Source organism: Xenopus tropicalis, chromosome 2 (genome assembly GCF_000004195.4).
Source record: "Xenopus tropicalis strain Nigerian chromosome 2, UCB_Xtro_10.0, whole genome shotgun sequence".
Lineage (NCBI taxonomy): Eukaryota > Metazoa > Chordata > Amphibia > Anura > Pipidae > Xenopus > Xenopus tropicalis.
In genome coordinates this window covers 137,311,583-137,336,642 of record NC_030678.2, presented here as the reverse complement: position 1 = coordinate 137,336,642, position 25,060 = coordinate 137,311,583, and the positions used below count along the sequence as shown (strand labels likewise).

General features: G+C 41.5%; 1 protein-coding gene across 1 annotated transcript; it reads left to right on the top strand.

Moving 5' to 3' along the window:
- Nucleotides 1-3,340: 3,340 nt before the first annotated feature.
- Nucleotides 3,341-17,415, top strand: coq10a (coenzyme Q10A). Its single transcript, NM_001079105.1, is given in 5 exon segments — nt 3,341-3,592; nt 11,591-11,746; nt 14,182-14,374; nt 16,362-16,463; nt 16,993-17,415. Coding segments are annotated over 5 exon segments (744 nt in total). The 5' UTR covers nt 3,341-3,467; the 3' UTR covers nt 17,161-17,415.
- Nucleotides 17,416-25,060: the final 7,645 nt, after the last annotated feature.

Below are 25,060 nucleotides of genomic sequence, written 5' to 3'. Positions count from 1 at the left end.
ATGGTTGCCAGCTGTTTGGTTTTGACACAAATAGTTTGGTTTTACTTAAGACTGTTCGGGTGACAACTGTCTGTTAGAAAAACCGAACAATAATCTGGCCAATAACCACCTCTGGTGTCATGGCCCTGCCCCCACAAAGCACTAACACACTCCCAATATTGTGACCCCATCCCCATATGCCACTGCTCTGCACCCAATGTCATCATCCCACCCTTTTGTCAAAGGTGGCAACCCTAGTAGCATGCTCTCCAACCAGAAAAGGTAGCTAAAAAATTTGTTATTCTTCTATACTTGGTCTGGACAGGCAAGATAGATTCTTCATCTGTGAAAATAATGAAGATCAAAGACATCATTGGTTTCCAGCTCAGACATGGACATGCACCTTTGGCGATGTTGCCAAACAAGCTAACCTACCTGTGAATGATGTAAATCCATGTTTACCAAAGGGTGAAAAAAAAAGTTTGCAATTTGATAAATATGCTCCCAAAAATCCTAGGCAAGTGAAAAAAGAGCTGTTGGGCCAGCACTGTGGTACAATGATTGGCACTGCTGCCTTGCAACACTATGGTCCTGGGTTCAATTCTGGGTACTATCTGCAAGGAGTTTGTGCTTGTGTGGGTGTCCTTCCATACTCCAAAAGCCATACAGGCAGGTAAATTAGTTCCAAATAAAAATGATTATAGTGTGTGTTAATATCATAGGCAGGCCTGGATTTGCATTTTGGGTGCCCCTATCTTGGGGCATCGCCCTGCCCCCTCGCCCTCTTCTGCGTGCATGCACATATTTCCCATATCGGGTACGGAGCACTGAAGATCAGTGTGCACTTCCCCAGTGCTCCCCAATTTACAGGCAGCTGGCCAGCATGCTGCCCATAAAGTCCTGCTGCCCTAGGCCTGGGCCTTTGTGACCTTGCCACATATCCGGGCCTGGTCATAAGGACTGTTAGCTTCACTGGAGCAAGGCCTGATTTATAATCTCTGTAAAAGTGCTGTGCAATTTGATAAAACTGAAAAATAATAATAGTGCCTCTATTTTACTTTAGCCTGTATTATATTTCAAAACTTACTTCCAATTTAGGTATACCTGCATACAATGTTCCCTCTTGTCCACGTGCACACAAATTTTAAACCCAGCACATGCAACAAATTGAGGTGCACACAAGGAATTTGGCATTAAAACACATCATTTTGTACTGCGCACACCAGATTTTCAAAAGGGGATTTCTTTTAAAAGAAGTTTTTGGCATACACAGCCAAGCAGAAATTAGAAGGAACATTGCCTGCATATATTACAGCCCACTGGAATTTTTTCCCCTAAAGCTATTACACTCAGCAGCTAATCCTCCACTCCGATCATAAAGTACTTTCAATAAATGCTCTTTTTTCTCATACACGCCTAAAGAAAGATTATTCATCTAAATACTACAAAACTCAAAAATTATACAGAGTACCAAAGGGGTGAAATTCTGTGCTTTTTTTTATACCCATTGTACCTTGACATAGCTGAATAGCAATAGCATTGCCAGTTCAGAGAAGGAACATCCTCCTTTATCTGGATTAAAGTGGATCTGTTGTGTTTCATGGCAGCGCTTTAGTGCTTTTATTGATTTTGCTTTCTGAGCTCAGGTGGTTCTATGACTCAATGTACATTTGTCAGAATGATTTCAGCTATATATATTGATCCACAAATGGTAAAGCAAGCATACTGAAAAACAATAGCTTTTGGTCTTGTTCATTGCTAGTGGTATTACAGTTCCATTAGACATATGCACTAAGGAAAATAATCTTTTAAAGATGTTCTATTGTATATGTATATATAGTGAATTATTTCACTTCTTGAAATCATGACTATATACAGACACAAAGCTGAAGGCAGAGTGCTTTTATACAGATCACAAAACCAGGGGTGACTTCTAATAGCCTCAAATTTGGGATACATTATTTATTATAATACACAAGTTTTAGTAAATCATGTGACAGCAATTACACAACTAAGCACTGATTATAACTTATGACATCACCAAGCACCATTTATAAGGATATAATTTAGGGGATAATCATAGATCTTGTGCACTGATACTTAGAAGACCCCTCTGTGTTTTCATTTTTTTCTGTATAATGGTCTCCATATTTGCATAAAATAAATTGTTCATTAACCTTTTTGGGAGCCAAACTAAGTTAAAATTGATTTACTGATAACCAAGCCATAAGAGACACCATCAATAAATGTACGTTTCTCTAGCAATTAGGTCAGGTTGAGGGTGTGGCTTCGGCTTCATAAACATGGAAATATGTTGGTTATTTTTTGGAAGAACTCTGAAAATCAAAGTGGTCTGATTTTTAAATTTTTCTTGGTAAATACTGTAAAATAAAGTAAAAAAGAGCTACAGGACCCACTAGTAGTAAAAATAACTCAACCAAAACAAGTGTGAGTAGCTGATAAAGGATATATACTTATTGGCTATGGCACATGTGGAGATAATTTGCCCTTAATAAATCTGCTCTACCACAGGTGCTTAACCTCCTGGAAATGCCAGGAAATTGCCAGTGGGAAAATGCAGATGTTTTACATTATGGTCAGTTGTGCTTCACAGGAATGCACACCATTGTGTGGGGCAGGGAATGCACACCATTGTGTAGCTAGTAGGAGGCACCTGAGGCAGAAAGCAGAAGCCTAGTCAGGTTTTACAGTCAAGGTTTATGAACCCCAAAAGGGGTGGGAGTTACTTGGGAGTGGGTAGAATGGAGGGCGTTTGGGTGTATGAGAGCATGGCAGGTGCCTGTGTCGGTGTATACCATTTGTGTATATGGGGCTTGGGCAGGCAGTGGGCGTATAACCTGCTCCCAACATAGGGAGGGCCATACAAAATAAGTAGCAGTATATAACGCTGCGATTCGTTTTTGAATACCCTTTTTACTGCCTTCAAATCAGACATTGAAAAATGACTTCTACCCGTGAAATGACAGAATTACTTATTTGCAGTTGGACAGTGTTTAATAAATTATTTTAGGGTATATAGTCAGAATGAAAGACCACCCGAGGGCACTTCTAGCTGTAACACAGCTATTACACATAAAGCAGATAATAAACAGAGAAGGACAGGACGTTCCGCCGCGGCGCGCATTCTAGCTCCATTACACAAGAGTAGGTACTGCACGTAAGATCTGTTTCTATGACAGCAGAATCGGCTAAATATTATGAAACAACGTAAAAACTACAAATCCCATCAAGCCATTCGGCATCCTATTTCAAACAATGTGCCGCCTTCTCCCTTGATCTCACGTAAGACGTCACGTCGGGTAGCTATGGTAACTGTATGACGTAGGCGCCTATGACAGTGGTGATCTGAAACCGGCTTCTTCTCTGAGGTCAGATTGCGAAGGGGTCCGGCAGAGAAGCGGACCTTTTCCAGAGGGAATCCAGCTTACACGGTACTCCAAGTCCCCTCTGGTTCTCCTCTCTACATTATGGCCGCCTCCGGTGCTACTCGCTTCTCTGGCCTAGGCGCGCGTTCCTTCAGCGACTTTGTCGGGATCGCGACATTCCAGGGGCTCCGGGGGTGCCGGACGCGAGCGCACCGCCACCCAATCAGGTAATAGGGCTATGGAGGGGCCGCGCTGCGGAAGGGCGGGGCCTTCGGGTGGTCACGTGTGCCTAATATATTTCTATATATGTTGAACCTCCATATGGAGATATAACCTTATAGTGAAGTGTCGTTCTTCGTGTTTATGACGCTCTCTATTATTTAACGTGTTTGCTTATGGATATTAATTATTGCCTGTATTATATTCTAGTGGGAGGAGGCCAGTGCTTCCGCTTAGTATGGAACTGCCCCTGACAATTTTGAGAGTTCCTTTAGATAATTGGTTAATGAAGGAGGTAAAAAATGAACCTCCAAAATGCTCCCCAAGCTGTTGATGAATTCCCGCTCCCCGGCGCAGCTGCTGGGGGCCGATAACGCAACAAATGGCAGAGCAGCGGCATGTACCGAGTGTAACAGCGGGCCGGGCCCACGATTCCTACAGAAACCTCTGCCAAATGGCAGCATCTCGTCATTGTAGTTTGGAAAATGTAACAGGAAAAAAAAAATATAAGGCCGACAGGACGAGGCCTGCATTGCTGCAACTGACTTTGGGCCTTGCCAGTATAAAAAGGCTTTGTTTTGTAATGCAGCCTTCGGGCTTGTCACTACAGAGTGAATACATAGGTTACTGTATCAACCTGCGCTGGATATTGGGTGGGTAGTACTAGTCGGGTTGTCAGCTCTTATGGCACGCCCATGCCAGCATTCCCAGTACACAGAGGCCCAAATAGCCCCCACCGTCCCACTAAATAGTGACTGTGGCACCTTCATCATGGCAACTTCTCTGGCATTTGCCAGAGGCCACAGATAGCCAGTCTGGGCTTCTTGCCACCTCTAGGGGTGGAACTGTAGCTGAAGCAGATGTGTTTGTTGTACTCTGGGGCAGCCTAAAATTATTTAGCTAGGATTCAGTAACATCTAGTTACATTGCCTCAGACCAAACTCCAGGGTTGCAGAGCTGTCAACTAACCCCATGCCATGAGGGGAGATAATGATCCACTCCCCTGGCCCTTTTGAGATCTTTTTTCATGTTATCATTTAATGTGAAACAGGAATCTAGACCTGTGGGTCGGGACCCCTTTGGGGGTTGAATAACCCTTTGGAAAACACACATTTCCGATGGTTTTAGGAATAATTTTATGGTTGGGGGTCACCACAACACGAGGAACTGTATTAAAGGGTTGCGGCATTAGGAAGGTTGGGAACCACTGATCTAGACCTTTAGAAACCTGGGACTGGGTCACTATCTCCCTCATAACATGGGGTTGGTTGACAGCCCTGGGGTGGCCACCTGACCTGTAAAAGTGATGCTTGATGCCAATGTTATTAATAGAGCGAAAAAGTAAAAATATAGGAAGACCAGTGTTTGGTTTTTTTCCAGAAAGGGTGACAACCCTACCCAACCCCCACTACCCAAACATTCCTATCTTCTTTTTAGTGGAGCTGGCTACAGGGGGGAAGGAATGTAGTGCATGTGAGGTGTTGGAGGAGAAGGATCAGAATCAGTGGCTGGAATTTTGGAAGGCAGTGGATGGCAATGAACATTACATCTTTAGTGCCCTCAGATACTCCCAGTGCGTATTCTCTGGGAAATACATGTTGCTGAGAGACCAAATAGGTGCAAATGACCACTACTGTTTTATGGCCGCCACTAGGACATGACTGATGCTGACATTGGTGTAAGCCTCCCTGAACTAGCTACATCTTATTTGAACCTGGCAGCACAAACCCAAAGCATTTATGCAGAGATTGGCAGCTGGTATGAATCTCTTGCAAGAGCAGTGCAGTTTTTATTGCTACTGTGTTTGCCCAGACAGCATCCACCCCCTTCTGCAGCATTGATCTTAGCTGCTGGGCAGTAAGGTCGGTGCTAATCATGCGCAGTATGGAAGAGAGACAGATTTGTCCTTCCTGAGGAGTCCTATCATCTGTCAATTGTGCTATTAGTCTTCATTATATATTTTCTGCAATATTTGGATTATTTAGCTTTTTGTCCAGGGTCCGATTTACCATAAAAAACAGGCATTAGTTTGAATGAGAGACTGAATGGAAAGATATGTAATAAAATCAGTTGTTTGTGTGCATGAATACATGGTTTAGAACATTGCATGGCACTTTTACATTATGGTACAGAACAGCAAATGATGTACAAATAACTTAGAGAGGGCCAACTCTGGCAATATGTGAATTCTGGCAAATGAGAGGGGCTGCTTTTAGATGCCACAGACAGTCACTATTTAGTGGATTTGTGGGGGGCTGTTTGGGCCCCTGCCAGGGCCTATTTTGAACCCCAGTTCTGACCTAGATAAGGGGTAGTGAGCCAAAAGTGCAGCAATACTATGCTATGCTTTATTCTAATGAACAGAGAAAAATATTTAGAGGCTGCAGCAGTAATAACTGACAGCAGTCATGGGGTTTGTTAGGACTTGCAAATGTTTGCATTTTGACTTCAGGCTTCTACATACATTTAACAAATACATTTGCAGACATTCAGTCCTCAGCAGCAGGCAAGAGGGCCTCATTAAAGACACTAAGATGGAATGTTCTGTGTCCTAGCACAATCAATATAAACAATGAAAACAGAAATCACGGATATAGGATATATGTCCGTGGATATATGATAAATCTGCCCTAAATATTGTTAATTACATATTTATACCCATTCACATAGCTGTTGCTGTAACTGCAATCATGCTGATCATATTCTCTACAAAAATGATTGACAAAGTTTTAAGTATGGTGTAATACCACAGTTTGCCCAAAATTGATGTTTTCTATTTTTATATGGCATTCATTGAATGGAAAGAGGCAGTAAGCATGGCCCATCTGTCTCACTATCAAGCATGAGATGCGAAGGGTGAAGACACACAGAGCTACTAAGTAGCAGCTACTTGTAGTGGCTACTAAAATAGACAATGCTGATCATTTACTGATAACTGTCTATGTTCTGGTGTTTCATAGCCATGATAATTAGCTGCTACGAAGTAGCTCCATGTGTCTTTGGCACACCAGGCACAATCTCTGCATGTGGAGAGGCACCCCTGCAGCCTGTCATTTAGTTAAATGGATTCAAGTCACCTGCAAGTGACAGGTATTCCAATCAATAAAATGCCAGGCTGCCTGGGTGCTTCTCTGGCTGAAAATTACAGGTAGAGAATTTCTTCTATATGCTACAGGCCTTAGGCTGGGGCCACATAGGCAATTAGATTACTAAACAAGGTTCTAATTTATTTTTCATCAGGCCTGGATTTGAGTGCAGGCCACAGAGGCCTGGGCCTAGGTGGCAAAGATCTGGGGGCTGCATTCTGGCTGCTGGCTGCAGCTACAATAGAGACTTGACAGCTGCTTGAATCTCCCACCCGCCCCAGTGTAGAAAATTCCTTTGGAGCTAGTGGCTTCAGACTGGTGGGGTTGTTGCGAGCAGCTTGAGGTTAGTGTGGGCTAGAGCAGGGCAAGGTTGGGTATGAGACGTGTGGTTGGGTTTGAACAGGTTGAGTTCTAAGGGGGAGGCCTAGGGACCCACAAATTTTAAATCCGGTCCTGATTTTCATGATGCTAATTACACCTGTGTTCGTTTTTTATGTTTGTGTGCAAGGGACAAGCCCCCCAGTCACTTTAGTCAGTGTACTGACTGTACCTTAAACTATGTGAAAGGTAGCAATTGTCATCTTATTTTATGATTATTGTTCGTCTGGCTTATGAATAACTGCATTATGATCCTAAGTTATTAGTAAGTGTTGCTTGGGAAATGCAGCCTGGTGACACACCCATGTGGTTACAACTTAGCTGAAACTATAGGGAGACTTTACAGAGCATGTTCACATTCTCCTGTGGTGCTTTTTAATGGCTATGCCAGCTAAAGCCTACATTTCAACTTTTTTTTTAGTCATTATGTAGGATTGTTTGCCTTTTCTTTTTGACAGCAGCCCATTGCAGTAAAAACTGTAGCCCTCCATGCCTCCTTGCTTAACTTCCAGGTCCTTTCCTGTGTCACTGCCCCCCCAAGAATAAAAGTAAAAGTGTGGGAATTAATTGTACTGTAGTTTAGAATGTTTTTCTTACAGGGCTGCAGTACACCGCAAAATATACTGAATCAATACTAACTGTAGATACTTCAGATTTAATGTGGATTTATTATGTGCATAATACAAGAGCCATTAACAGCCTGTGATGTTGTGGGTTCCTTGTACTTGACTCACTCAATCTGATTTATTAAACAATTATATACCGCCTGATGCAAAATGTAAAGAAATTAGAATTTACCACAGAGTTCCAGGACCTGTTTAAAAGTTGTTGGCCTGTGGTCCTGAAACTCCTTGGTGATGTCTAATTTCCTAATATTTTTGCAATGGGGAGAATATTTTTGTGTTGGGGAATGTAGTATGCCATAATGACTGCTCACTTTCCCTTCTTATGGTTTGTAAACACCCCCAACTTTTGTAAAACACAGACTGATGAACAGCGAACCTGAAGGAATGTGCAAACATGCTAGCAACAATGTGTACATGTATGTTTAACATACTTGCCATTTTGTTCTTGTCTTTTTTTGATACATTTCCTCAGCTATAAAGGGATGTATACATAATAAACCTTTGTTGTAGAGCAAAAAAATAGCAATATTTTTAAGCTGTCTGGGACAGGGACCTTCTTCCTCTTGTCTGCTTACTGAGAACCATTTCACCCTTCATATGTTTCTCATTGATGTCTGAAAGGATAAAAGCAGTTTAAATCAATAATTTCAAAACATGTTGTCTAAGCTAAACATAGCTAATTTGTCTTGCCTTTGTAATTTACACTCCTATTTGCTGTATGATCCCCAGCCCCTTTCTTTTAAATCTGGAGTACGCACCCCTCAGTGGCAGCAGAATTTCTCTAAAGCTCCTGAAAATACTAAACCACTTTATGCACATGGGGTTGTCAGGCCATGTGACTGTTAGGGGAACATTCTATTCATTTGGAAGAGCTGGCACAATGTAGTTCTGTATGCAACTGGAGCTTCTTTCTCTGCTGAGGTATCATGGGTCACATCAAGGTGAGAGCTCCGTGCCTGGCTACCTGCCACGGTTTTGCCATGCCCTTCTGTTATGTCACATAATTCCGTTTCTTTGGTAGTTACTTAATATTGTACTTAATATTGACAGTGGCTTTTTATTTGTTGCTAGACACACTTAATATTTGCATTTATTATTTATTTTCAGATAATCTAGAATTGCACTGGGTTTCCCTGCCGTCCTTCCAAATGGCTAAAATAATAGTTATGAAATACTTGTTTGCTGTCATTAATGGGAGGATAAATATCAATCGTGCCTTTATATTTTATCTACAAATATAATTCATTTTGTGGAAATAAGGAATTATATAGATAAAAAGCAGGTACCTCGGAACCTCTGTATGTTTTGAGTTTAAAGGTGGCATATACCCACCCACACATCTTAATGCCAAATTAAGTTAGTGATTCTAATTATAACATTTTTCAGTTTTGTTCCCTCTCTTACATTGAGCTGCCTTTTATACAATATTTTACAACCCCGTGCAGCATTATGTATTAATTAAGGCTCACCCCAAGGTCACCTGCCTGACATCTTCCCCTGAGCGCGCATTAGTGAAACGCGTCAGGGGAGGATATCGGCGGCAACAGGGTCTGGGCCGCCGCCCTGTTCAACCCTGGTGACCTACAATGTATTTCTGGGGCATTTATTATGGTCAAAACCTCTGATTTGTTATTTTTAGGAGCGTTTGGATATTGATCGTACGTTAAAATGCAATGATCTAAAACAGACATACAGACTGAAACTGAACGATCAATATTCACCTAAACCCTGTCCAAACCCTTACCCACTGAAAGTGCACAGTTCTAGCAGCTTCTTTAAATAGTGTTCTATTAATGCTGGAGAGGTTGGGGGAGGCTTTAAGGGGCATTTCACCTGGAAGGCACTTTGCTAAACCCACCTGTTGGAAAGCAGGTTAACATAAAACTATAAGTTCATTTTAAGTATTTTTTCAGCAGAGATTGCGAAGATTTGGTGTGTGTACTCCCAGCTAGGTGTTTCTTTTTAGTAGTTTAATAATTACAGTTAGACACAAAGCAACACCGAAGGAACCACCAACTACTGTAAAACAGCATATGGTTTATGTAATCTCAAATGTCATCCCCTCAGGAACTCTGTCCAGCAAAACCTGTTTGGGTTTAATGTTTAAAGAAGCTCTGTTCAATTGGTCATTCGCATGAAAGCTTTTGAGAGGACTGGAACTTGATTTGACAACAGCCATCGCAGGCGTGTATATGTGTCAATATTTTTAGGCCTAGAAATGAACTGCAATGATAAATGATGGTTTTTGAAGAATATCCATTAGAGGAATAAAATAGAAATTTGTACTATTGTTATGATATACAATATATTATTTAATCCTGTATGACAGGAGCAAATAAAACTTTAAATGTACTACTGAATGCTGTTTTATGTTGCTAGCATTAAAAACAGGGCAGCACAGAACACATCTAATCCTTAAATCTATAAATAGTCCGTAGTAGAGTATTATAAAAAAAAAAAAAATTGGCCCATTTATGAGATGTGATAAATATGATAATTAACACTTTCTATATCTTGATCAGTGTGATACTAGCCATCGTAGGGCCCACCAGAGAACATGACATCCTGGGCGCCCACTATTACAGCTAGATGAAGACAGTGCCAAATGGTATAGAGTTTATAGATAGGTTTATCAGGTAAACTGCTAAAAATGACATGCAGTGTGTTAACTTTTAGGGCAGTGGCACACGAGGAGATGAGTCCCACGATAAATCTTCACTATCGCAGGCAACTAATCTCCCCGACATGCCATCCCACCATCGCTTCAGTCACCCGAAGTTGCCTCACAAGGAAACTTCGGGCGACTTCAGAAAACCAAAGCGACGCATGTGCCATCCCATGGGCAATTTACATTCTTGCCGGTGGGATGGGATGCCGGGGAGATTAGTTGCGGATGACTAAAGGTGCTAAACACCTTCAGATTTGCTCGCTTGGAGATGTCGCCAAGTGAACGGATCTTCTCCCGATATCCCCCGCCTACGGGTGGGCGATATCGGGAGAATCCAGGCTAATTCCATCATTTGGCCCTGGGGGTATAGGCACCGAGCTGATGCGGTCCCCGATCCGAATAGATTTTTTAACCTGCCCGATCGAGATCTGGACAGATATTGCTCGGGCAGGCCCGTCGGTAGTGCCCATACACGGGCCGATTTATGTCCCCATGTGCCACTGCCCTTAGGGTGAAGACACACAGAGCTACTAGTAGCATCTACTTGTTGTGGCTGCTAAAATAGACAATGCTGATCATTTACTGATAACTGTCTCTTTATGTGTTTTAGCAGATGCAATTCTCAGTATTGTTTATGGCAGGGTATTTTCTTGCGAGTAGTACCCGTGAAATAGTAGCTGCTACTAGTAGCTCAGTGCGTCTTCAGCCTTACACAATGCTTGTCTGTTGAGGTCTTGGAAAACTGGTAAAAATAATTGGTGGTTATTCTGAACATTTTAAGTAAATCAAAATGGTTCATTTTGTTTTACAAGCAGTAAAAAACAATTTGATCAAAAACTGCTCCATATTGTGCAAAATTTATATGAAGGGTTCTGCCTAATAAGTGGACAACCTAATTTTTTTGAATGTGCCTGTATTTTTTTTCGCAACTTCACTTCTGGAATAAGATATATCACACTTAAAACCTAAATACATTCCATATGTTTTTATAACTTAGATACATATAACAGAAGCACATGTAACCGTATGCAAGACAGTTTGGAAAGCCCTGAGTGTGGCCGCCATGCTGGTACCAAAGAATTAAACATTATGGAGATTTGTGACTAGATAAAAAAAAAAAAAAAAAAAACCCCACACTATTATGTACTGACAAGATAGCTCATCAGTCTTCTGTAATAAACTGAAATTATTATTTCTATGCCAACTTAACAATGTTTTTTTTAATCATTTTGTCTCAATCTCTTGTAGACATTTGTCTTCCTGTGGCATTGTCATGACCAGAGCTTCTAAAAGGGATGTACAAGATATCAGCAGTCCATGTATGCAACCGTGCCGCAGTTTTCTGGGCTTCACTGGACCATTAACTAACAAGAGGAAGGAATACTCCGAGCGTAGAATTATGGGGTAATAATTTTTGGATTGGATGGAAGGCAGCGAATCTGAGTTCTCAAATGCCTGTGGGAAAAAAACTGTGTGACGCTTGCTTAAATCTAACAGATTCATAACCAAGTATTATACTGTCATTGTATCACAAAATATTTAGGTAGATTTGTTATCATTAGCCTGCCCAGGTGGTCAGTGATTAAGACTAGTGTGGTAGCTGTGTCGGAAAACATGGCTGGATAGTTAGGATCCCTCAAATTGAGGGTTTTTGAGGTGACTGGCAAATGCCCGAGGGGCTGCTGTAAGAAGCCATAGACAGACATTTGCTATTGGGCCTGTGGGTTGAGGGGGGGACCTATTTAAATCTCACTCCACATCATGTGGACACTGAAAGGGTCAGTATCCTAGCACATCTGACTGCTATCAAGGAGCCATATGCGTGCACATATTTTGTTTAAGGATTATGGCTTAGATGTGTTAATTCCTTTCTAGGCAAGGAATTGTCATGTCAGTGCTTAGCTTTGTTACTACTCCTTTTACAGTAAGAGCAAGTTGGTAATAAGCTATCCTGTAATATGAGCTTATAGTTACTTTGGGATAGTTTAAATGGAAGAGTATGCATTGCTGCACCCAGCTTATGCCATGGCTGGGAGGGAACAGCTATCGGATAACAAATAAAGCTGATCATACACTGGCTGATTTAGGCTATATTCAACCAAGTTGGCATTACATTGTTCAGTGTGTAAAGCCAACGTGGGCCAGTATTTTAGTGGAATAGATTTCAGTAAGGCATGCTGCAGACTGGCTGTTGATCCCTTACCAGTTAAACAGGATGCCAGCTGCTCAGATATCTACAACTGGCAAAAGCCTGGATTGGTGTCATATTGACCAATTTGCCATTCACATTTGTGGTGTAGAGATTAACATAGTGTTTACAGGGTAACCCTTTTGAAATACAAAATAACAAAAGTGGTATAAAGGTAATACCTTTAGGGCTCTGGCACACGGGGAAATTAGTCGCCCGCGACAAAACTCCATGTTCACGGGCGACTAATCTCCCCGAGTTGTCATGAGCCGCCATCCCACCGGCGAACATGTAAGTCGCCGGCGGGCTGGCACACGCGGTGGCGCAATTTCCCGAATCGCCGAAAAAGACTCTCGAGGCAACTTCCGCGATTTCACTGAAATCACGCCGCCGCATATGCCATCCCACCGGCAATTTACATTTTCGCCGGTCGGATGGCATTTCGGGGACATTAGTCGCCCGCAAACAGGGAGATTTGTCACTGGCGACTAATCTCCCCGTGTGCCAAAGCCCTTAAGGGTGAAGACAAACAGAGCAACTTATTAGCAGCTACTTGTCACAGCTACTAAACACCAGAGAATACCCTTCCATAGACAATACTGAGAATTGCCTCTGCTAAAACACACATAGAGACTGTTATCACTAAATTATAAGCATTGTTTTTTTTGGTAGCCTTGACAAGTAGCTGCTACTAGTAGCTCCATGTATTTTTACCCTAAGGGCTGTGGCACATGTCGCGGGCGACTAATCTCCCCAAAATGCCATCCCACTGGCGAAAATGTAAATCGCTGGTGGGATGGCATACGCGGCGCTGCAATTTCCTGAAATCGTGGAAGTTGCCTTTGAGAGGAAACTTCTGCGATTTCGGGGAAATCGTGGCACCGCGTATGCCATCCCACCGGCGATTTACATTGCAGCGACGTGTATGCAATCCCACCAGCGATTTACATTCTAGCCTGTGGGATGGCATTGAGGGAGATTAGTCACCCGTGACAGCGACGATTTGTCGTGGGGCGACTAATCTTCCCGTGTACCACTGCCCTTATACAGAACAGAAAAGCTGTGTAAAAACAGTGACTTTTCTACTTTTTCAGCTTTGAATGGCTGCCCCCATTGCTACACAGAAGCTTGTTTATGTAAACTATAGTAGTGTTTCTGAATCAAACACACTAGTTGTACCTGAGCAGAGCTGCAGTAAATTATATTTTAATTACTTTGAAACACTCTAATTTATTCAGCTCTTAAAATATAGCTAATATAATAACAGAAAATATCAAATGAACCCTGATCATAGAAAGCAGAGAAGAATGTGTTTGTTGGCACTGGCTGGCTAGTAGATTTAAATACATAGCTTTAGAAATTATTGTTCTGGTCTGTGATATTTGCTGTTTTTTATACTTATACATGTATGTATGTATATAAATATATGTGTGTGTAAATACAAGCGGAGTCAAGCAACTTTAATTTAAAGTCAATGACAGGCACCCAATCAGCAATTGGTTTAATCAGTGTCCTGCAATATAAACCAAGGTCTGATTGCTATGGGTGACTACACCAGTGCAATTTAAGACTTACTTTAGCCCCATACAATATAGAGAGACTGTTGTGATTGAATATTTGTGTTATTATATAGGTGTATTCTAACCCACAGGTACTCCATGCAAGAGATGTATGAGGTGGTGTCCAATGTAGAAGAATATAAACTGTTTGTGCCTTGGTGTAAAAAATCTACAGTAATTTCCAAGCGCACAGGATATGCAAAAGCACAGTTAGAAGTTGGCTTCCCTCCCATATTGGAGAGATATACTTCTATATTAACTCTAGTTCGTCCACACCTTGTTAAGGTAAGCTTGTTCTTTTTCATATAAAAGAATATATAGCTCATAATATTGTGTGTGTGTGTGTGTGTGTGTGTATGTATGAAAATATATGTGTAATATAGACTTTCAGATGTGCCTTATTGACAACAAAACTTTGAAAGGACAAAAAGCTCCATTCAGTAAGTATAATAATGCAAAAGTTTGCTCCTGAGAGCAGGTATGAGCTTACATGTAGTGACAGGCCTGTATTATATACTGTATGCAGAAAGGATGCTTTTCCCAGATCTATAGTGGATTGTCCAGCATGTTAAAGCACATTATCTGACCAATTGGCCCATTGGCCAGACAGGCAAGCGGCCATACACACTATGTCAACCTTTCTGTTGTTCTGATTGTCCAGGCTAGTAGCTCTAGTGATCAGAACAGCAGGATAATAAAGAGAAGCTGCACTTTCTCATTTACTGATACATCGTGCACTGGCCGACAACCAAATAAGTGCCCAAAACCCTCCGTACCTAGACATTGGTTAGAATCATCCCGCCAGCATACATATATACGAGTATTAGATGTTGCTAATAATGAAAAATTGTATCACTTATTTTTAATAGTAGTTTTTCTTGTTTGGTGGGAATATGCCTTAACGGGTAGTTGCCTAGTTGTCAGTAAAGGTAGCCATACACGGGCAGGTTTTAGCTGCCGATTTGGGTCCTTCAGACCGATTCAGCAACTTATCTGCCTGTGTATGGGGCTGGCTGTCCTCACATATGGGTGTGCTCTTTCTCTTGAGTTTGCTTTTAGTCATGGGAGAAAATAATTTAAAATCTGTTCCGTTCTTCAAGTTTTCTGTTTAAAATATTTGTATTTTCCAAGTCACTGAGATTTGTACCGTACTGAGAACTTGTTTGTGCTCGTTTGCTTCTTGCGTGCACATAAATCTAAATTGGCCTTTCTACTTTGGAAAGCGTCCAGCTTGTCTTACCCTTTTTAAAGTGGAAGGTATATTGCAAGGTCACATGTCGTGGGCCAAGAATAAAGTACATGTGACTGCTGGAAGCAGGAAAGTGACATACAACAGCTATGCTTCCCTTCCAAGCTGGCAAATTCTGTGTAACTGATCTAAATAAGATTACCCCTTATAAATGTATAATTTGCTAATGGGTATGTTGTTATGCAACAGCTACAGTATGTCTGTTCCCATTTACACTCATCCCCCGGGAACAAGGTTTATTGTTGAGAACTTACTTGGCAAACTGAACTCTGTTTCATTATGTAATTCTCATAGGTCTATACTCCTTTACAGTTGTTAGCTCACACTGTATATACACTTATGACATATGTCGGCAAATACAGGGGATATTAATATTTCAACACCTGATCGTGTAGGATATTTTTGGTGAGATTTTGACAGATAGGACAAAGCTTTTTTCTTTCTTCCTCACAGTCTTTAACACTTATCCCATGAAGCATTTGCTATCATATTAATTTCAGATTCTTGTGGCAACCTATATAATCATATGAGCCTACAGGCCCAGATATGTGACCTGGCCACAAAGGCCCAGCCCAGGTTGACATTAACATTAGACCCTGTGCCCAGTAGATCTTCCAGTGTAAGTTCCCTCACACACACAAACAGCAATTGTGCCACTGTACTACACCCATGCTCATTTCTACCTCTTATGTTGGTCCCTACACAGTGAGCAGTGGTATATGATATTTGTTAAATAATTTTGCACTTATTTTGACCTAAAGGTTTCTCTGATTTGAGAAGAGGTGTCACCAGGAACATAGATTCTGCCTGTGGCATTTTGGTTCAGAGCTTTCTGGCCTAGTGGGTTCGCAGTTCTATTAGGACCTCTTTCAGGGATATCCACTTACATCTTACATAACATTTTTTAGTATTGGGCTGAATGGAAACCATTAACATAATAGTATTAATGGAAACTATTAACATACTATTGAGGGTCATCAATTAACTCTATAGCGTCCTATTAATTTTTTTTATTTTACTCAGGCTGTCTGTACAGATGGACGTCTCTTCAATCATCTAGAGAGCATCTGGCGATTTAGCCCTGGCATCCCTGGATACCCTCGCACCTGCACTGTAGATTTCTCAGTAGGTTTTGGTTTTGCATTCAGTCCCACATCCTTTTGACTTTGCATGTGTGAAGACAAATATATAAACACAGTGGGTGCTACAATTTTAAAAAGTGGTGTCTAATTAGTGGGATGCCTCTTCGATTATGTTTGCAGCCATGCTACATTGTTGCCTTGTGGTCACCACCAGACTGGTGCTGTAATAGAGTAACAGGAGGCTAACAATGAGAATTTTCTGGAACATCCATGGTGATATTTTGATATCTCTCTCCAGGACCACACCAATAGAGCTGTTACAGGCATAGCTTTGTAAAGCAGCTGTTTAGTTCTCACTGGAGCAGATTTGTTCAAGGGATTCACATACAGCAGCAAATCTCCTGAAGTGACCATTTGCGAAAAAAAAAAAGCGTATTTATCCTTGAGTATTGGGGCTAGAAATGGTCCATATTTATTATTTTCTATACCATCTCATGCACAGTCAAATCTAGTCAACTGTAAACAATTTTACATTTTTTTTAATGGATTCTCACCCTTCTCTTTTCGTGCAGATATCCTTTGAATTCCGCTCACTGCTTCATTCCCAGTTGGCCACGGTCTTCTTTGATGAAGTTGTAAAGCAGATGGTTGCCGCCTTTGAGCGGAGAGCAGGGAAAATGTATGGCCCAGAGACCCCAATTCCCAGAGAGCTCATGTTTCATGAGATTCACCAGACGTGATGACCGCTGCAGGGTTACATAGTATGGGGAGAGACAGAGAAGCATCTTCAGCGCCAACCAGCCAAGGACACTAAGCAGTGAATACAAACATGAGCCAAACCGCCTTGTGCACTCATTGGGACTCCTGAGCTCAGAACCACGCTGTTTTTTGTTATTTTTTTTCTTTTTTTTGTTTTTTTAAAAAAAAAAAACAACAAATATTTATTTAATTTCACATCTTATTGTGCTGCAAAATATATGTCTAAGTTATCAACAGTCTATCTAGTCCACAGAGCAAGGCCAGTGTGTTGCACAGTCTCAGCTCTCATAGTTGCCTGAGTCATTTTAAGAGTTCTTGTTTTTCTGTTTCTGTTCCTGTTTTTTTTTTTTCCTTTGTTGTATTTTAAAAAAATGTCTGAGATTAAGTTGAATGGGAGGAGAAGAAAAGAGACTGCTGCATGAGAATGCTTATCTTTCTATCACAAGGGAAAAGGACTTTTAACTTTCACATGCAATAGTAACCTTAGACAGAGGGCTGTGTTTGGATCAACTAATTTTAATAAGAGGAGGAATCGCTTGGTCATTACCCAATAGGATTTATTTTAAACTCGCACACATCTGCCCGCTCCTTTTGTTCTAGTGGATTTTAATCTAAATATAAGGTGGCCATCCTTGTACTGTAAAATCGGCAGAAGCACAAAACAACTCAAGTTTGCTTACTCTTCATTCTATGGTTTGGGTTGTGTTGTTCAGGGGTCTAGGCTAGGTCCTACAGGCCTAAGCTAATAACAAGGTGCCGTTGCGCCCTACATCATTTCTTGGGTGCAGTCTTTATTCTATGTAGTATTATGTTTAGTTCCATTAATATAACATTGATCCAGCCACTTACACACACTGAATGTTGCACATGTGTATTCATTACTTTTTATTGTCTTGGACAATACACAAACCTGACTTTATTATTATATATTTTTAATTTGAAAACCATTGGAAAATTAAGATTTATGATTCGAATGATTTGAGATTTTTTTTTTTTTTTAGAAAGAGGAAGACCCTGAAAGAAAAGCATACTTAGGCTGAGAGAAAATTAGAATTAGACATTTTCTCATCAAACAGACCTTGTTTACGGATAATGAAGTGCAATACTGCCCTGTCCTTCACACAGCTGCTTTATAAACTGCCAAGAGACCACTGACTGGAAATGCATTGTAGTTTGTGAGGTTTGTGTTTCAGTGTGGTAACAGGGAACATGAATCCCCTTGTTGCATTGTAGATTCCTTAGGCAGCAACAAGGATAAATTCTACCAAGAACTTACTTTGTCTATTAGGTACGGGCAGATCGTCTGTTAATATGCTAAAGATTGGAAGAGAGGTGGCCACATACTCTGGGGCTATCTGAGAAGAAGAGGTACGGCCCTACTGCATTCTCTCACTGCCTTCTGCCTCTGAGTCACTGCTGTTATTTTCCTTTCTTCAGCTTTAGCAATGCAAATATGCCTTCTGGAAGATACTGAGCTGTATGGACAAACCAACAAAAAACAGGGACTTTTAAATACCAATAAAACATTTGTAAAGGTGCGCACACACAATGTAGCTGTTATTTCATATGAACTCCACTTTCTGATGTGCATATTAAGGTTTTGTTTTAAGCACAGCACCACCAACCGACCACAACTGGCTTTTAGGCATGGAGATATATACTGTAGATCAGTGCTGTCCAACTGGCGGCCCGCGACCCCCCTCTGTGTGGCCCCCCACCTGTCTGGCTGCTTTGATGGATTACCTTTGAGTAAGCATTAAATGGTATCAGTACTGAGATTAACTGGCCCCCTGCATGGTTCTCACCTCAGATTCAGGCTGTAATCCCTCTGTATTGTTTAAAAATGTAATCCCTTGTGTTTTTCACACCTTTTAATACCTGCATTGTTCACCCCCTGCAGTGCTCACACCTCAGGCTCAGACTGTAATCACTCCCATTGTTCACTTCTTCACACCTCAGACATAGGTACTGTAGGCAGAGTATGGTACATACAGCCAGCATAGGGCAGGCAGAGTATGGCACACACAGGCAGTGTAGGGCAGGCAGAGTATGGCACACACAGGCAGCATAGGGAAGGCAGAGTATGGCACACACAGGCAGCATAGGTCAGGGAGGGTATGGCACACACAGGAAGGGTAGGGCAGGCAGAGTATGGCACACACAGGCAGCATAGGGAAGGCAGAGTATGGCACACACAGGCAGCATAGGTCAGGGAGGGTATGGCACACACAGGAAGGGTAGGGCAGGCAGAGTATGGCACACACAGGCAGTGTAGGGCAGGCAGAGTATGGCACACACAGGCAGTGTAGGGCAGGCAGAGTATGGCACACACAGGCAGCATAGGGAAGGCAGAGTATGGCACACACAGGCAGCATAGGTCAGGGAGGGTATGGCACACACAGGAAGGGTAGGGCAGGCAGAGTATGGCACACACAGGCAGCATAGGGAAGGCAGAGTATGGCACACACAGGCAGCATAGGTCAGGGAGGGTATGGCACACACAGGAAGGGTAGGGCAGGCAGAGTATGGCACACACAGGCAGCATAGGGAAGGCAGAGTATGGCACACACAGGCAGCATAGGTCAGGGAGGGTATGGCACACACAGTCAGGGTAGGGCAGGCAGAGTATGGCACACACAGTCAGGGTAGGGCAGGCAGAGTATGGCACACACAGGCAGGGTAGGGCAGGCAGAGTATGGCACACAGAGGCAGCATAGGGAAGGCAGAGTATGGCACACACAGGCAGGGTAGGACAGGCAGAGTATGGCAAACACAGACAGCATAGGACAGGCAGAGTGCTGCCTGTGTGTACCATACTCTATTTGCCCTATGCTGCCTGTGGGAGATGAACCTGGCAGGGGTTTGTTGTGGGAGTTTGTTAGCAGTTGGAAATAGCCATTAAATGGTCGCTAATGTGTGTAATTATGTACTGGGGGTTGCTCTGCTACCCCCAGGAGGAGGAGGCATATGGAATTTAAGGGTATATCTTAATATGACATAATTCTTTCACATATGAATGATGGTTGATATCCCCACAGTAAGGACCAAGCATTTGGGATTTTGCTGTGCTACCACCATTGTGATAAAATAGGTGTGGTTTGAAGTGGGTGTGGTTTCAAAAAGGGGAGTGGTCAAAACTGGCTTCCATTAGCGGCCCTCCACCATGTATGCTAGAGAAATTCCGGCCCTCGGCACCGTAGAAGTTGGACAGCACTGCTGTAGATGATGAAGGTGATTTATTCTTAGGGCATTTGTGTTAGGACCAGATCCAGCCCAGACTGGAAATGTATAGATTCTGGCAAATGCCAGAGGGGCTGCAGTAAGATGCCATAAACAATCACTATTGGGCTAGTGGGGGGGATGTTTGGGCCTCTGTGTACTTGAAATGTCAGGGCCTACTTTCAATTTTGGTGAAGACATGCTCAGCCCTGGACTTCCAGTTTGAGATTCTGGCAAATGCCAGGGGTTGTTCTAAGATCCCATAGTCATGTGTGTGTTGGATAAGCAGAAAGGCTTGGTGCCAGTTATGTTCCTTAGGCTAATGCCAGACAGCGCTGAATTATCCCCTTTTCCTGTGCCTGTACCCAGAGCCATTGCTTCAGCCCAGGTGCGGAGCAGATTGTGGCACCAAAAACTACTCGGTGTGCTTGCACCCAGGCCGATGCTAGTGTAGGGGGATGATTTATGGCTTACATTTATCCACAGTCTGAGAATCAGCCCTGTCTGGCATTAGCCCTATGTGCAGCTATTGTTTGTGATGCTTAATGCAAATAAACAGGGATTAAATGAAATTGAAGTAACCCATTTACTTTATATTTCTTTTCTAACATCTGCTTAATCCAATGAGCCGCCCACAGGCCAATCCTTCCTGATTTTCATCAAGGATAAGGCAACTAACCCTTTCTTTATACTATCTGTGTGTGTTGCACATTCAGCTTACAGCTTTTGCTGTAAGAAGCCTTCCTGTATGTTTAGATTAAAACTCTTTATCATCTCAATTCCTGCCCTTCTTTGTTTCCTCTGCACAGCTCTATTAGTTAATAAAAAGTTAAACAGTAGCAATGTAGGGGTATCATATTCCCCATTAACTTCCTGTTCTCCAAACTCAGTTGCACTTTGCCAGTTTTGCATAACCACTTATTTGCCAGCAGAATTTCCAATTCCATTCACCTGCTGTGTTTTGTGCTATTTCCTGGGTACGCTTTTAGTTTATCCAGTATATATATATATATATATATATATATATATATATATATATATATATATATTATGTCTGTATGAATTTTATGGCCATAGCCTCATTGCACCCGCTGCTATGCTTAAAATTTTGGGGCGAGCACAACTTTCCCTTTCCTGCACTAAAATATATAATCTGAAAGCTGCACTCCCTTAAACAAATATTATACAGTTTGATAATTTCCGTGTGATCATCACTTATAATCTAAAACTTGTATATTATAAAAAAAAAAAGTACCCCGTTGTAAAATATGAGGATATTAGAAGTCACTTTGGCGTTCCATGACCTCATCCTTCGGCCTCATTTATTTATGTTATATATGTTCATTTGCTCCAAAATGTCCAATGCAAAACTGTGACTATTGACCAATTTACCAAGAGCACAAGAAGGAAATTTGGGCTAGAGAAATACTGAATTTCCAGCTCCAAGCTGTCATTAAGCCAGAGCACCTCCTCCATGGTAACATCTCTTGCACGTAATTTCTTCATGGTAGCAATCCTCTAGGGCAGGGATCCCCAACCTTTATTTAGATGTAAGAAGTATTGGTAAACTACACAAGCATGAAAAAAGTTCTTTTGGGATACCAAATAAGGGTTGTGATTGGCTATTTGGTAGCCCCATATGGACTGCTGGCCTGCAGGAGGCTCTGCCAGAATGTATTGTCTTGCTGTTGCTCCTTTAGAGCGATGCTAATCTGCCTGTGAATAGGGCTGTATGATGGGCCTAACCCTGACCAAAAATCAGACAGATTTGGATTGTGGTTGGATTGATTCGCTCACTTGGTGAGGTTGAGATACCATTGGACCTTATAGTGTATGAGCAGCTTTACACACAAGAAAAGGATTTTTATGTGTTTGAGACACAGGTTTGGTGCATCTAAATGCTAACCTTATGGCATCACATTTTTTTTGGCTACCAGAAGCTGCATCTGTCTTGCACCTGATGCACATTCAGAATAGAGGGCTGCCCTTCGAATGGACTAAAACACACTTAGCCACTTTTTGAAAACTATATAACATATAGTAATATCTTATATCATATATATATATCATATATCTATATATATATCATATATCTATATATATATCATATATCTATATATATATCATATATCTATATATATATCTATATATATATCTATATATATATCTATATATATATCTATATATATATCTATATATATATATATATATATATATATATATATATATATATATATAGATATGTTTTTATATGCTCAGCATGCATTTCTAAACATATACAGAAAACAGCTGTGTGTAAGACCCCTAAGACACATGGAGTAGATTTTGCATACTAACTGTATACTTGTGTTTCTGGCCCAAAATCTGCTTTGTGTACCTGCACCCAGACTGATGCAATATCTCCGGGTGCAGTCACAGGGAAGGCCAATGTGTAGGGGCTGACACTCGGCTTGCTGTCTGACATTAGCCTAAAGCCGACCATACACGTTCAGATTTTAGGCTTCTTCCGGCAAACGCTAGGATATTGATCGTATGTTTAAATGCAACTATCTAACACTCAGACTGAAATTGTAGGATAAAACCCTAAAAATAACAAACCAGAGGATGTTCTGAACATGAAATAGTTGGAAGACACCAATCGTTCAAAAGTGAAATAGACCCCCCCCCCCAAGGATATTGTCTGATACGCAATACAAGCACAGATTTCATTTTAAAATTTCAACCCCACCCCCCCACATAGGTTACCTGAAAGCAGTTCTAATGTGCAGCACTGGCTCCTTCTGAAAGCTCAGACTCAGGCACAATGCACTGAGATGGCGCCTACACACCAATATTACAACTAAAAAAATACAATTGTTGGTTCATTAACATTTTAAATGGGAAAGGGAATTACTTGCTATGTAACCAGTAATTTAGAAATAAGAAAAAAAATACACCATAAAAAATCAGTATCCCTTTGGGGTAAAGTCAAATAGTTTTGGAAAGTACATATTGATGTATGCAAAATGGGTCAATAGGGCTTTCAGTGGCATCACATTTTTAAACTCGCATATAAATGGCTTAGAATGCCATTTTCTTGTATTATTTTGAAAAAAAACAAAAAAACAGTTTCTGATCCCCTGTAAGCATGCCTACTGGGCAGGTGCAGGTCTCACACTGTGCCCAGGATAGTGGTCCTGGCACACACACTCTCTAGAAATCCTGTAAGTGTCACAGGAGAGGCTGGAGACCTATACTTAGCGCTGAGTGTACGTCTGCAGGACGCACTGTACAGTAACATGAGACTGGCACAAAATGGAAGGTGGCACGTGGCTGGGTCACAGAACTGTGCTGTTACTCTTAAAGGACAAGGCTACTCCCTTATGAATCCCTTTACTGTTTTGTGTTAGAGCCCTTACTGTATAGCATTTCACCACATCTCTGATCAAGGCTGCCATCTTTGATCTACCCATGTCAAAGATAGCCGTTGGTTGTGTATTTATGGACATTATTAACCTGCCCACTGCCCATGTCTTGTACACCATGATTAGAAATCTTTGTGCATCTTAAATTATATTATGCTAACCAGCATCATGGCTGCTCCTACTCCTATAAAAACAAGGAAAATTCGGCTTCCCTTCAGAACTGCACATCATTTCTCTGCAACAATTAAAACATCCAGTGCCCCGGATATCAGGATAAGGTCCCACAACAACACTCTAATTGTGTTGCTGCCAAAGGTTTCATACAAGAGAAACCCCTCGGCCCTGGCTAACATGACGGGGGAGATATCACTAAAGCATCAGCAGAGGAGTGAGGATACATACAGTACATGATACAGAGTGTAGTGTGGAACTGCCTCAGAAATTAGAATTGGGTACTAATGCAGTTACCAAAGGCAACTAAGAAAATAAAGGTTGGATTGGCAATATGGGTATAAATATGGTAATTGCACAGGGGCACTTTAGCATCTTTGTTAGACTATCAATGTGTTTATAAGAAAGAGGGGAGGAAAGGCAAGACATTACCTTTAAATGGAATTCACCTTAAAACCATACACAAAGCAAATTCATGCTTAAATTTTACTTTCCCTTCCTGCTGCAAACTCTTGCAAAGCTATCAGGTCACACATCCTGGATATGCACAGCGTCCCCTGTTGTTTAATCTGCAAGTAGCAGGGCAGATAGAATGATTTCAGCTGGCAATTTCCCCGGGGCAGAGAGAAATTCAGAGAGAGAGCCACATATGACATTCCCTCCTTCCCTACTGGGGTGTCATTTCCTCCTTCCCTACTGGGGTGTCATTCCCATTCTGTTCTGCACAAAGCAAGAGACTGCATTATATGCAAAGCTTGGGGCTGGCACACACAGGGAAGCTTTACAGGAAGAAGTAGTGACATTTACACAGCTTTTTCCCCAGTAAAGCCTCACAACTTTAGGTCAGAAAAATTTGCAGTTTTATGCATGCCCAGTGAATTTTTATGATCTCTGTAGGCCAGTGACCTCCTTACTCTTTACACTTAGCAATCTTCAGTAGTATTTTTGTTTTTATTTCTATTCCATTATAACACTGCTCCCCATCTGTTGCTATATATACACTAGGTATTGTTTCAATGTACAGTGCTGTGCACAGCTAGCATTATTTAATACAAATATGCATATACAATATAAATTAAATCCATAT